This window comes from Callorhinus ursinus, unplaced genomic scaffold, assembly GCF_003265705.2.
Source record: "Callorhinus ursinus isolate GAN/ISIS: 27379988/994484 unplaced genomic scaffold, GSC_fseal_2.0 scaffold89, whole genome shotgun sequence".
Lineage (NCBI taxonomy): Eukaryota > Metazoa > Chordata > Mammalia > Carnivora > Otariidae > Callorhinus > Callorhinus ursinus.
The window spans coordinates 1,144,790-1,158,063 of record NW_027397151.1 but is presented as its reverse complement, the minus strand read 5'-3'; the positions used below and the strand labels follow the sequence as shown (position 1 = coordinate 1,158,063).

Genomic DNA, 13,274 nt, shown 5'->3' with positions numbered 1-13,274 from the left:
AAGTCTTGCTCCCCAGGCTGTGGGCTTGTGGGTGGGGTGGAATGGCTGGCCTGTCTGAGGATGTCCTAGGATGACTTGAACTCTGCGGAAGGGCAAGAGCTTTTGAGCTTTTCTTGGCCTTCCTTGACAGAATTCGCACACACCCTCCCATCTGAGGGAGTGAGCAGCCAGTCTGCCCCGATGGTGGGCGAGGTTCTCGACTGAGCTTCTGCACTCTATCCCTTTCGTTTTCCACGTGCTGGCCCCATGTAAGCCCATGCACCTCGCAAACCCTGAGTTCCCACCCACAGAAATGAAACTCATACTATACAGACAGGTCCAAAGGTGGTAAGTTTTCTCAATTGTTCTGTGAGTTACAGATTGAACTCTGTATTGCACTCTTTCCCCGCCTCTCACTGTTGCACTTAAAATAGTGAAAGGCAGGCAGGCAGGAAGAAAGAAAAAAAAGAAAGAAAGAAAGAAAAAGAAGAAAGAAAAAGAAAAAAAAAAAAAGAGAAGTGAAGTTCATACAGCATACTGTGAATCAAAGCATTTCCCAGGGAATTCTAAACATTCCGAAACTTGGCTGTGGGTGGGGCTGAGATCCTGAAATATCAGTGGGCCTGTAGGTGACCTGGATTTGTGAGAGTCCCCTAGGGTGGCCATGGAGGCCCCTGGCCCCAGGTGCTGCCCCTCACCCTGCTGTTCCGAACGCCTTCCCAGGGTGAAACAGAGTTTGCCTAAATCCAGCGGCCCTGAGCTGCCCAAGGCTTGTGAGAAACAGGAACAGCCAACACCAGCCTTGGGGTTTGTGTCCATCACCAGCTTTGCTCAGGCCCCATGGTCATGGTGCTGCTACCTTCCTCAGCCAGCGCCACCGATTGGCTCTCTCTTGGGGAGGGGAGAGCCGAATAAGAGACTGGCCTTTGCCAGCGATGGATGACATGGATGGGCCACTCAGGATAAAGTTTGGGGCAAGGACCCTGGGAATAGGAGGTGTCCCCAGCCTCAGAGGCCTGGTCCTAGACTTTTGCGTGTGGCCAGATGGGGTAGTCGGAGCCAGCGCTGTGGGGGGCCGGTCTGGGGTCTTCCTGAGCCTTGGGCAGCCTCAATCCTACTCAGGACCCTGGGGAGGTCACCCCGTCTCTAGGGCTGAGGCTGCCCCTTCTCCAAAGAAGCCTTCAATGTGGAATTGTTCCCTCTCTCCATACCCTGGTTGAGGAGCAAGCGGAGAAAAGAGCGTCTTTCTTATTCGCTCAAAGGTATATGTGTGTAACTCATCAGTCTGGGGATAATTTTAACTCAGAGGCTGGCCAAAAAACTGCCACTGGGTTTCTTTCTTTGCCCGGGCCGGCTCGGCGGGGAGGCGTGGGGCGGTGCGGAAGCCCCAGGTGGGCCCTGCTGAATGGGGGGCTTGTGCCCGGGCCGGCGGGGCGGGAACTGGCGTCCAGCCCGCCGCCCGCCCCGCCCGCTGCTCAGAGCCCAGGCGGCCGCCGCTGGTGCCGCTCAGAGCGCGAGTGCAGCCATGGCCGGAGCCCCCACACTGCTGCTCCTGCTCGGGCAGCTCCTGGCCGTGACCCTGAGCACGGCACAGGTGAGCGAGGCGCAGGTGAGCGCGGGGCTGGAGCGGTGCGCTGGGCTCGCACCGGGGCTCGGCGGCCGGGGTGGGAGTCTGGGGCTCTGAGGGGGGGGACGTCGAGCCGCGCGGCCCGGGGACCACCCTCCCCCTAGCCACCCTGGGCCAGCGAGTGAGCCTGAACTCGAGGACACTTGGAGAGCCGGCGCAGCCCTCGAGCCCGTGGCCGGCCGAGACGCATCGTGGATGAGCCCAGGACGGTGCCCTGTCCTTGCCTGGCTGGGTCGGCTGCTGCCAGTGCCACCACCCCCACCAGAGAGGCACAATGCCGCCTTTGTTCCCTGAGGCTCCCGTGGGGCCGTGGCCCAGCCCCTCCCGGCCCGAGGATGGAGGCAGCAGATACTGCCGGCCCCAGGCTCTGGGGGGGTCTCTGAGGCAGGCTTGGTTTGGGGGGCCGCTGGAGCCAGGCCCCAGCTCTGTTCCCGACCCAGAGAGGGGACACTCTGTTGGGCTGACCTGAGGCTGCCCAGGGGGACCTGCCCCACGGGCGAGGGCGGGATAGCACAGCTGCATAATGACATTTCTCCATTTCAGAAAGTGGGACCCCAAGGCCCCCCTGGCCCCCAAGGGCCCCCTGGGAAGCCGGGCAAGGATGGCATTGATGTAAGTTGGGGTGGGAGGGGCCCCAGAGTGTTCGGTGGGGTTCTAGTCCGGCCCCAATTTCCCTGAGCCCCAGACCTGATGGAGACAAAACCAATGCCCACCTCCCAGGGCTGGCAAAGGGGTACGGGTCCTGCTCAGGGTTCACCCCACCGGGATTGTGCCCCCAGAGCAGGGGGAGGGGGCGCTGCACAGTAGTCTTTGGACTAGAACTGCGAGCACTGAGTCCTGAAAGAGTCCCCAGAGGGTCCACGGCGGTGGACGTGCAGGGCCTGTCCCCCTGGGTGGGTCTCGTTGGAGGCTGCTTGGGGCTGGAGCCAGCTTCAGAGGGGGCTTGGGGGCTGGCTCTGCCCCAGAGATGGCGTCCTCCATGGGTGTCCCAGGTCAAGTGTGGCCCAATCCTGCAGCCTGCCTCCCCCAGGACTATCTGGGGTGAACCCCCAATCCAGCCACCTCCATGAAAGGTAGGGGCCTGCTCCAGGCCTCTCCTTACCCATAATGTACCACAGGAGCCGCACCTTGACTAGCCCTGAGCCTCTGAGTCCCCCAGGCCCTGGATGGCCCCAAGTCTCCTACCCACCCCAACCCTGGCCGGCCCGGACCCACAGGGTGCTCAGCGACAGCCCTGCAGGGTGGAGGCAGAGAGGGGCAGGACAGCCCAAGGCTGGCCCCTATGCCCCTCCCACCAGGGCTGGGCCCCTGGCCCCCCAGGACTCCCAGGCTGACAGGAGTCAAGTTGAATTGTTCCTTCTGGGGAGGCCTCCCCTTAAAAACCTGGCCTGCAAGCCTCAGTTAAAGGGGGGTCGGGTCTGGGGGCCGGGGGGGGGGGGGGGGCTGGGGTGCCTCCTTGGGCCTCTGCGAGTCTGGGAGACTGCCGCCCTGAATCAGGTGGGAGCAGGAGGCCTCTCAGTGCCCACGGCCCACCTTCTGAAGCTTCTTGGGCTGGTGGGGTGGGGGTGGAGGGCTGTGGGACACGTTCCTTTTGCTTCTGGAGGTGGTGTGCCCTCTGCCCTCGAAAGGTATGTGGGCCCTGTAGGGGCTGAGCCCCAGCTGTCCGACTCCCCCGCCCCGCCCCACTCCCGCCTCTGCGCCTGACCACACAGGGGAGGTGCCCCCTAAATGTGGATGGGGTGGGGGTGTTCTCGTATCATCTCCTGGGGCCTCCCAGGCCTGGGTTTTCAGGAGACGCTGCTCACATGTGGGTGTCTTCCCTCTGCAGGGAGAAGTTGGGCCTCCGGGTCTGCCCGGGTCCTCGGTGAGTGTCCCAGCTCCAGTGAGGGGAGGGGTGGACCTAGAACAGAGGGGTCATTGACACCCCTTTCCACTACACCGGGCCCTGGGTTGCCTGCCAGGCGGGAGGCCTCAGAGGCCTCAGAGCAAGGGCCTGGCTAGGAAGTGGGTGGGAGGGGGTGTGTGGGATTCAGGGTATCTCTGGGTGGGGTCCAGCCTGGAAGCCGCCTTTGTGCCAGGCAGGCCAGGTGCCACAGTGAGCTTCCCCAGAGCCGTTCAGGCTTGGGAACTGAGGGTCCTGGGGGCACACAGGCAGTCCCACAGAGGGACCCACTGGCCCTTAGCTGGGGCGGCCAAAGCATCAGGTGAGCAAAGCATCCAAGTGAATGTCCTATAGGTGTGATTGGGTAAGGGGGGCAGCTGGAGAGGGCGGTGGCTGGGCCCATGGCGGGGGGGGGGGGGGGGGGGCAGTCTGGGGGAGAGCAGGTAGGGGGGGCAGCGGGAGGGGGGGGGGGCGGGGGCCCAGGGGGGGGGCGGGGGGCCCGGTCTGCAGGAGAGCAGGCAGGGCCGGGCCTCTGGTGGACAGGAGCCGATCTCTAGTTGCTGGGCGGTGCCCCAGCTGGAAAGCCCTTCTCTTATTGGTGAAGGCCAAGGCTCTGGGCCGGACCTGCTCTCAGGCCTCTGCCCGCTCCCCACCCCGCCCCCTTCCTCCAGGGACCAAAAGGGGCCCCAGGGAAGCCAGGGAAACCGGGAGAGGCTGGGCTGCCAGGACTGCCTGGAGCGGACGTGAGTGTGCCTGCCCCTCCCCCCTCCCGAGAGCCCCCTCTTCCGGGCCCCTCCGCCCCGCTCTGGGCCTGGACCTGGAGGGGTTTGAGCCCTGGAGTCGAGTTTAGTTGCTGTTCCCCAGCTGTGCGTGCTCTGTCCCCAAAGTGTCCGAATGTCCCCCGGCAGGCTCTGCTGGCCTTGAGCCCAGAGCCTGTAGCGCCCGGCCACGGCTGGCCAGGGCAGAGCCGGCCCACAGCAGAGGTGAAAACGCTGCTGGCTCGTCTTCCCTGGACCAGACGCCCCTTATCCAGGCCGCTCTGAGCCCCAGGCTGGCCCCAGGACCACTCTCAGAGCAGGGATCTGAGACGTGAGCTCCCTGGCCTGCTGGACCCCCCAGCTCCTCACGCCCCCAGAGCCTCGGGCCCTGCAGGTGGACGGCGGGCGGGCTGGAGCCAGGGGGGCCACATGCAAAGCCCTCCTCAGCCTCTGGACCCATTTTAGTTAGGGAAGTGCCCTCAGTGGGGCCTCCCGTGTGGCCCCTCGAGCCCTCCTCTGCCTCTCTCCCCAGGGCCTGACAGGGCAGGACGGACCACCCGGCCCCAAGGGCGCGCCTGGAGAGCGGGTCAGTGCTGCGCCGCACGCGAGGGTTCGTCTCGGGGGGTCCCCGGCTGGCGGGCCGGGCTGAGCGCGCTCTGTCCACAGACTGGCCGTGCTGTTGGGCCCGTGTCTGTGAGGAGGCACAGGGCTGCAGAAAGGCAGGTGGGCACGGGGTGGCCCGTCCCACACTGGCCTCTGGTCATGGTTGTCCTCGCGTTCAGTCGGGTTGGGGGATGACCAGCCTTCTGTGCTGCCTCCTTCTGGGAAGAGGGGAGGGAGGGGCAGCTGCAGGCTTTCTGTAGGGAGCCCCTGGAGGAGCCCCCTCCAGTGCCAGGACCATGTCTTCTGGACACAAGGCCGCAGGAGGCCCTGGCTGCCTGGGGTCCCGGGCTCCCTCAGTCACCAGAGCCAAGCGTGGCGGCCCTTCTGTGGGGCTCAGGGAGGCCTGGTGCTGGGCCTTCCCGCCGGCCTGGCCTGCCTGCTCCGTGAGGCTTTCTGCATCCACTTCCAACCGAGTCTGGATCTTCCTCAGCACGACTGTTGGCAGAAGACCTGTCCTGGGCCACTGGGGCATCCGGGGTCCCCCCTGGGCCTCAGTCTAATGTAAAACGGAGATGCCCCCCCCAAGAGTGGGGGAGGGGAACAGGTTTGCTCTCAGAGGCCTGGGAGCCTGGGCCCAGCCCGCTCCTGACACCCTGGTTTCCTTCTGCAGGGAAGTCTGGGACCCCCAGGGCCTCCCGGGCTGGGGGTAAGTACCGTGTCCTCCTGCAGCGGGACCGACCAGGGTGGGGGGGCCCTCCGGGAACCTGCCTAGCCCCCTTGCCTGCCAGGCTGGCTCCTGGGCCATGCCCTCTCTCCCCCAGGGAGGGTCTCCTGCACCCGGCGCTCACCCCCTGAGGTGCTCCCCCCCTGCGCCCCACCTGTCTTGGGGTAGGGGTGGGGTGGCAGGCAAACCTATCCCGTCCCTGGCAAGTTCTGACCCAGTGCTTGGTATTGCAGGGCAAAGGCCTCCCCGGACCCCCCGTGAGTACTGACCACCCTCACAGCCCCCGTCCCAGCATACCCACCACACTCAGAGCCAAGCTGGCCGCCAGGTCCCAAACCGGGGCTGGGGTGGGCCTCCTCAGGGGCAGCCACCTGACCGGCTGCCCGGGGTTGCTGTCCCTTCAGAGAGGGCAGACCAGCACTGCGTGGGGTCCTCAGAGCTCTGTGGGTACAGACCCCGTGTCTCACTCCCTTACCCCCCCCCCCAGGGAGAGGCAGGAGAGAGCGGTGTCCCAGGTGGAATGGGCCTCCGGGGCCCCCCGGTGAGTGGCTGCCCCTGACCTTCCCCCACTGCTCAGAGCAGGGCCCTGGCCGTCAGGACACCCCCAATCCAACCGCCAAGGGCTCTGCCCCCTTTTCTCCCCCCTCCCCCTCCTCCCTTCCCCCCGTCTATCCCTCCCCCCTTTCCTCTCTTGGTGGCCTTGACAGACGCCCTGATTGACCCTCAGGGACAAGGACAGACTAGGCCTCGGGAGGCACCGTGGACACCAGCCCAAGTCCAGGGCAGCGGGAGGCAGGCAGAGTGGGGTATCCCCATAAGGGCACAGGGGAGGGAGGCTTCTCTCTGGAAGTAGCTGGTCACCTCTCCTTAGGTGGAGGCTGGTCCTGCTCCACCTAACGTTGTAATCTGCCCCCCAGGGACCCTCTGGACTACCAGGCCTCCCCGGCCCTCCGGGACCTCCTGGACCCCCGGTAAGTATGGGACAGGGGGCGCCAGAGCTGCTCTGGGGGAAGTGCCGGGCATGGTGGGCTTGACTTTCCCGTCCCCCAGGGCCCCCTGCCCCGAACCCACGCCCATGTGCACTCCCGTCCACTTCCCAGACGTGCGCGGAGCCCAGGGCCACGGCGGCGGCGGCTGGGTCAGCTGACGTGGGGGGGGGGGGCAGGGCTCGGACCGGTGGCCACTCTGCCCCAAAGGCAGCGGTCTCTGTCCTCGTTGGTGCCCAGCACAGGCCACTGCAGGGGAGGCAGGGCCTGAGCCCTCTGGCAGGCCTGTAGGGGCGGGTGGCAGGGAGGGAGGGGAAGGGCGTCAAAGTCAGCTGTCTTCGTGTTCCAGGGTCACCCAGGGGTCCTCCCTGAAGGCGCCACCGACCTCCAGGTAGGTGTTCGCAGCCATTTGTGAAGGGGGCTGGTGTGCCCCACCCACTGCCTCTGGGACCCATGTGGAGAGTGGCCCGTCCCCACCCGCAGGAGGGCAGGGATGGGGGCCCGTGCCGGTGGCACCAGCTCTGGACACAGCCACCCTGCGCCCTGGCCGCGTGCAGCAGTGCCGATCTGAGCGGAGCGCGATGGAGCTGTCAGCTGGCCAGCCCCTCCGTGGTGCGGCCACATTCTGAGTGTCCAGCCACACGTGGCCAGTGTCTGCTGCTCTGGGTGGTGCAGGCATGGTGTCTCGGCCACATAGAAGGCTCTGGACTAGTGTCTCTTCGTCTTTGAGCTTTGTCACTCCTGGAAAGAGACAAGCAACATCTGGGTGGCCCCGGGGCTTTCTCCGCGGTGTGCAGCTGGTCCCGGAAGGGTCAGCCTCTAGCTGGCATGCAGAGGTCTTGCACTCCTGCAGGAGGCCAGCCCCACTGGACCCGTTGGTGTCCCAGAGGGAGGGTTTAGGGATCTTGCAGGATCAGGAGAAGGGCTGGGCCCCGGGCGTCGGGCCAGGCAGGAGCGGCGAGGGCGGAGACGGATGGCCCTGGCTCTGTGCCAGATTAGCTGTGGAATGATCCAGAAAACCCAGTGCGGTCCCTTGGGTTTCACCGTGCCCCTGGGTGTGGAGCATCCCGTCTGCGCCTGCAGGACACCCGTCCTAAAGCACATCTGTGCCCTGAAGAGAAGCCTGGCCTGAAATTGGCTGCAGGCCCCCCTGGGAAGCCAGCAGCCACTGTTGCTAAACGTCCGCTGAGAAAGGGGAGCCGGCTCTGAGCAGGAGGCCATGAGAGGCCAGGCAGCCGAGGGCTGGCTCCGGGCAGCGCCTCCCTGCACCCCACAGCTGCACCGAATGAGGCCCTGTCTGGGGTCCCAGGAGGCCGTGGTGTGGCCCGAGGCCCCCTTCGCTTGGTGGAAGGGCCCATCTCAGGGCCCCTGGGTGCTGAACTCTGCCAGGTCCCGGGCTGTCCGGAGGGCTCTGACCACTCTGTCTTCCAACAGTGCCCGGCCATCTGCCCACCAGGCCCTCCCGGTCCCCCAGGAATGCCAGGGTTCAAGGTGAGCAGTGGCCACAGGGTGGCTGAGCCCCCTCCACGCCCCACAGGAGGAGGCAGCCTGGTCCAACGTGGGCCTTGAGATCTAGAGGGGAGTTGGGGGGACATGAGGGTCCAGAAAGTCTGCCCTAGTTGTTGCAGGAAGAAAGGAGGGCTGGCTTCCGGCCCAGCCTGGAGGCCCCGCTCTGGCCCCATCCCCCGTTCCACAGTGGTAACCGCTGGGCACTGGTGTGGCCACCAGGACTGGGAGGCCCTGCCCAGTCTTGACCAGGCCTCAGTTTCCCCACCTGGGCTGGTGGCCGTGCAGGCCTCTATTCAGGGCTGCTGGGGATGGGCTGTGACTCATGGCTCACCTCTGGCTTTCAGGGGCCCACCGGCTACAAAGGGGAGCAAGGAGAGGTCGGCAAGGGCGGCGAGAAGGTGAACGCGGGCTCTGGGGGGGTGTTGGCAGGAGGGACGGGTGCTTGGCTCTGGGGGGACGGCTGGGGCCCCACAGGTGGGGGGTGGGGGGGTGAGGGAGTACCGGCTGCATCTGGGGCACACTATGCACTCGACCTCTGAGGGGCCTGGCTGGTCAGAGCCGGGTGATCTGGGGCAGGGTCTCTGGACAGACCCCCTCCTGCCTGGTCTCGTGTGAAGTTCCCTGAGCTCAGGCGGGCCCCCCTGGTGGCCGGAGAAGTGTCTCTGGGAGGCCCCCGCCACCCTCCTACCCCTGTGGCCACTGCCCGTGGAGGATATGTTTGTCTGTACACACAGGCTTCAGGTAAGGCTGGGTACATCTCTAGCCGGTGAGGTCGCAACGTGGCTGACAGAAGGACCCACGCCAGCCAGGCAGAGGCTTCTGGGAAAGGCTGGGGGTCTCTCTTTCTCTAGAGGAGGGCCAGTACCCCTCAGCCTCAGAGGCTCGGTATGAGTAGGGCAACGGCCCCTGCTGCATGGGCTCAGGTGGGGGGACCAGTGGGCTCAGAGAGGTACTGCAAGAGCTCGGGCTGACCCAGCTCACACCCCTTGACCTCCATTGCAGGGTGATCCTGGCCCCCCGGGGCCTGCTGGCATCCCAGGCACTGTGGGGCTGCAGGTGAGGAGGGGGAGGGGCTGGACAGGGGTGCGGAGGTGGGATCGGAGCCCCTTGGACTGCATAGGGCTGCAGGGGATGGTCTAGCAGGTGCCTGCCGCGGGGTACTGGGCCAGGGTCCTGCCTCTGCCAGGCTGCAAGTCCCAGGGCCTGTGGCCCCCTCCCCCTCCGGGGCCTGGCCTAAGGTCAGGTGCTTCTAGGAAAGACTGTGGGGCCCTCAGTGGCTCCCGGGGGGCGTGTAGTCCCGGGGGGGGGGGGGGGAGGCAGGCCGCCGGCCCAGGCCCTGCCTTTCCAGCTTTCTCCTCACAGGGGCCTCGGGGCCTTCGAGGCCTGCCAGGGCCGGCTGGACCCCCAGGGGACAGGGTAAGTCTGCCAGCCCCACATCAGCGCAGGCCGTTGTGGGAGGCCACCTCCAGACGGGGAGGGTGGCGGGGAGCCAGAGAGGAGACCCTGGAAAATGGGGGAGGAGGGAGGGTGTGGGACCACTGGGTGGCCAGTGGGGAGGGGCCTGCTGGGGGGTGTTTGGTTGGGGCTGCTGGAGGCAGGTTCTCTCTGGATGGAGCCAGGTCCTCTGAGGGATGCTGGCCAGACACCCCCTTTCCTTCACAGGGTCCCATTGGATTCCGAGGGCCGCCAGGGATCCCAGGAGCCCCCGGGAAAGTGGTATGTGTGCATCTGGGGGCGGAGGGCAGGCTTGTGCAGGCCTAGGCTCTCTGTCCCCTTTCCTCCTCCACACTCAGGGGCCTCCCCCCGTCCCACTGGGCTGCGCTGTGCTGGCCCTTCCCGGGGCTGAGTCCCCTCAAGGGCATGTACACCCTGGGCACACCTGAGCAGGTGGCCGTGGGCACACTTGGGGGGGGGCACACCTGGAGGGGTGGGTTGAGTTTACCAGAAGACCCTGTTTTTGGTGGGAGATTGGTATTCTTCTCTCTGGACATGCGTGAGGTACGGTCAGCACCCCTGGCCTCTGTGACCCTCAGCAGCATCAGTCCCACTGCCTCTGAGCACTTCTAGCGCCAAGCCTGGCCAGTCTCACGTCAGTCCAGCTCTCCCACCTTCTCCAGTTGTTAACTTTCTGTACCGTCCCCCACCCCCCACCCCCCACTGTCATTTCAGGGTGACAGAGGCGAGAGGGGCCCAGAGGGTTTCCGCGGCCCCAAGGGTGACCTTGTAAGTAAGAGAACCTTGCTTCTCTGGGTCCTTCCTCCAAAGAACCTGATCGGGGTGGGGGGGACACCCAGTTGGCACGTGCCAGGGGTGGGGGCCTGCCCTTTCCTGCGGGGGTATGTCACTGGACAGCAGCTGCGCCTGGCCGGCGGGGTTCCTGGGCAGGTCTCCTGGGGGCTCTAACGAGCTCGTGTCTGGCGGCAGCTGACACACATCCAGCTGAGACGCTCTGGGCCGTGCCAGACCTCGGGCCAGGGTTGTCCGGCTATGAAATGGAATAACAGAGAAAATGTCTCTTGGGTTGGGTGGGTGAACATAAGCTGAGAGATGATCAAGCAACTGGGGTGACTGTCCCTAAGCTGTCATTTGCCTGTGGTCACCTTCAAACCGGCCTCTTTGTGCCCTGGACCGAGCCCAGCGGCCACAGGATGCTAAGCTAGGTCCCAGCTTGACAAGCCTTTCCCCTGGTGTTGGGATGGGCCAACGAAGCTGTGCCCCAGCCCTGGGCACATACCCGGAGTCCAGCGTCCCCGGCCCAAGCGTGCCTGGGAACAAGGGGCATCGTCCACGAGGAGCATCCCTCAAGGTCCCCCCAGATGCAGTGGTTTGTGTGTCTTTCAGGGCAGACCTGGTCCCAAAGGAGTCCCTGGGGTGGCGGGGCCGGGCGGAGAGCAGGTGAGTACCCACGGCTGCCCACGCGCTGGGCGAGCAGGCCGTTGCTGCCCTGATGGCTTCCGTCACCTGCAGCTGCCCCCCCGACCCCGGAGAATCCTTCTCCTTCAACTGCGGGGTGTCCCCGGCCGGCGTGGGGCCCCCCGTCGGCCCCCCGGAATCTGCACGGGGCCGCGCATGCCACACACAGGTGGAGGGTCTTAAGTGCCTCTGCCTTCTGGGGGCGTGGAGCCAGGAGGGCTCTGAGGCTCCTGGGGCACCTGTGCCCCCTCATCCCGCGCTCAGCCCGCACCTGCGCTCCCTCCCGGTCCCCTCCTGACCCGCCCTCGAGCACGGGGCCCCCTGTGGGCCCCTCTGGCCTCCTCCCCTGGGGAAGCAGGACGAAGGGAGGGACCTGAGGGAGGCCGTGTGCGCTCCTGCCGGCTCCCCAGCCTTTTCCCTCACCTGTGACACAGGCCACGGGGCAGCATCCTTGCGGGCAGGTGGGGGACAGCACGTGGCCTGCAGGCCCTTCACAGCCGGGCACCAGTGGCCTCGGCTGCAGAGTCTGAGGGCAGCCCGGGTCACCGTGTGGCCGCTGCGCTGTGTGACCACAGATACGGCCCGGGGCCCGGGGAGGAAGGGCTAAGGAGGGGCCCGCCGGGCCTCACGCCGCCCCCTGTCCCCAGGGTGCTCCAGGCAAGGACGGCCGGGATGGCGTGCCGGGACTGCACGGCGAGAAGGTTGGTGTTGGGCCGGCGGCCTGCAGGGCAGGGAGGTCTGTGGGGGTTCGGCCTCCCGGGCCTCAGCAGCCTGTCCCCCGATGCTCCGCAGGGAGAGTCTGGTCGTAACGGCGCCTTAGGAGAGAAGGGTCCCAACGGGCTGCCGGTGAGGGCACGGGGCTTCCTTCGGTGCCCCTGGGGCCCCCGAGTGGGGGCTTGTGCAGGGGGAGGTGCCCCCTTGGGGGGTGCTCTGCCGCGGGCTCAGCAGCCCTGACCTCTGACTTGCGCAGGGCCTCCCGGGACGAGCAGGGTCCAAGGGCGAGAAGGGAGAACTGGTATGTGGCTTCTTGGTCCTGTGGGGGGGCGGGCAGGGGCAGCGCCCGGGCCTGGACGGAGGGGCCGTGTGGGCACTCAGAGCTCTCCCGTCCTGTGCAGGGCCGAGCTGGAGAGCTGGGGGAGGCCGGCCCCTCAGGAGAGCCTGGCATCCCAGTAAGTGTGCCCACCTTCCCCGCCCCCCGCCCCCCGCCCCCATGTCCCCGGACCCCGCTGACACCCACACTCCCCTTCTCCTCGTGCAGGGAGACGTCGGTGTGCCTGGGGAGCGTGGTGAGGCTGGCCACAGGGGCTCGGCGGTGAGTGAGGGGGTGCCGTGTGGCCCAGGGGATGGGCACGGAGGCCTTGCCATGTGACCGGGTCTCTGCAGGCTGGGGAGGCATTTGGGACGCATCCGTGGGCTGACCCCGCAAAAGCCGAGAGATGGTGAGGGCCAGGCCCAGCTGTTCTGTGCTTGAGACCTCTGTGCCCAGGGCCTGAGTCACCACGCCTGGCCGAGGACAGCAGCCCGGCCTCGGGCTCCACGAGGGGCAGTGGGAGCTGCCCACTCCTTAAGGACACCAGCCCTGGGGACCCCAGCAGCCCCAGCTGTGGGTGCCTGGCTCCCAAGACTGATGCGTGGGATCTGAGGGCGAGCCTGAGCTCTACAACCCCCCAGCTGCCCCCCACCAGGCCCCCCACCTCTGTTGGGCCCGACGGCTGGGGACTGGCTCCTGGGTTTGCCCAGCGTCCCCCAGGCAAGCAGAGCGGGACTCACTCCCTCCTCCTCTCTTTCAGGGGGCTCTGGGCCCGCAAGGCCCTCCTGGAGCCCCTGGAGTCCGAGGCTTCCAGGTGGGTGAGGTTTAGGTCCAGTGAGCCGAGGGGGGCCTGCCGGGCGGGGGGCGGGGTCTCCCGGGGCTCCCGCGTGGGTGCCGACTGGCTGGGTCCTTGTCTGTAGGGCCAGAAGGGCAGCACGGGCGACCCTGGCCTGCCGGGCCCCCAGGGCCTCCGTGGTGGCACTGGTGACCTGGTGAGTGGCTGTCTCGGCCCGCCCCCTCCCCCTTAACCCGCCCCCCCCCCCCCCCCCCCCCGTCCCCGTCTCCCCTCCTCTCCCCTCCCCTCCTCCCCTTCCCTCCTCCCCTCCCCCTTCCCCTCCTCCCCTCCCCCTTCCCCTCCTCCCCCTTCCCCTCCTCCCTTCCCCTTCCCCTCCTCCCTTCCCCTTCCCCTCCTCCCTTCCCCTCCTCCTCCTCCCCCTTCCCCTCCTCCCTTCCCCTCCTCCTCCTCCCCCCTTCCCCTCCTCC

At 66.7% G+C, this 13,274-nt stretch overlaps 1 protein-coding gene across 2 annotated transcripts in view; it reads left to right on the top strand.

Annotated features, from left to right (window-relative positions):
• The first annotated feature begins 1,454 nt into the window (after positions 1 to 1,454).
• Positions 1,455 to 13,274, top strand: part of COL9A3 (collagen type IX alpha 3 chain) — a 23,041-nt gene continuing 11,221 nt past the window's right edge. Inside the window, exons 1-24 of one of the 2 annotated variants that reach the window (XM_073888376.1) lie at positions 1,455 to 1,588; positions 2,150 to 2,218; positions 3,435 to 3,470; positions 4,160 to 4,231; positions 4,779 to 4,832; positions 5,520 to 5,555; positions 5,807 to 5,830; positions 6,061 to 6,114; positions 6,491 to 6,544; positions 6,909 to 6,950; positions 7,994 to 8,050; positions 8,413 to 8,466; positions 9,071 to 9,124; positions 9,431 to 9,484; positions 9,731 to 9,784; positions 10,238 to 10,291; positions 10,910 to 10,963; positions 11,629 to 11,682; positions 11,774 to 11,827; positions 11,952 to 11,996; positions 12,097 to 12,150; positions 12,240 to 12,293; positions 12,772 to 12,825; positions 12,932 to 13,003. In XM_073888376.1, the coding sequence (XP_073744477.1) occupies positions 1,505 to 1,588; positions 2,150 to 2,218; positions 3,435 to 3,470; positions 4,160 to 4,231; positions 4,779 to 4,832; positions 5,520 to 5,555; positions 5,807 to 5,830; positions 6,061 to 6,114; positions 6,491 to 6,544; positions 6,909 to 6,950; positions 7,994 to 8,050; positions 8,413 to 8,466; positions 9,071 to 9,124; positions 9,431 to 9,484; positions 9,731 to 9,784; positions 10,238 to 10,291; positions 10,910 to 10,963; positions 11,629 to 11,682; positions 11,774 to 11,827; positions 11,952 to 11,996; positions 12,097 to 12,150; positions 12,240 to 12,293; positions 12,772 to 12,825; positions 12,932 to 13,003 (1,293 nt within the window). In that variant the 5' untranslated portion in view covers positions 1,455 to 1,504. The remainder of the gene's footprint in view (positions 1,589 to 2,149; positions 2,219 to 3,434; positions 3,471 to 4,159; positions 4,232 to 4,778; positions 4,833 to 5,519; positions 5,556 to 5,806; positions 5,831 to 6,060; positions 6,115 to 6,490; positions 6,545 to 6,908; positions 6,951 to 7,993; positions 8,051 to 8,412; positions 8,467 to 9,070; positions 9,125 to 9,430; positions 9,485 to 9,730; positions 9,785 to 10,237; positions 10,292 to 10,909; positions 10,964 to 11,628; positions 11,683 to 11,773; positions 11,828 to 11,951; positions 11,997 to 12,096; positions 12,151 to 12,239; positions 12,294 to 12,771; positions 12,826 to 12,931; positions 13,004 to 13,274) is intronic. The other variant, XM_073888377.1, reaches the window with a different exon arrangement.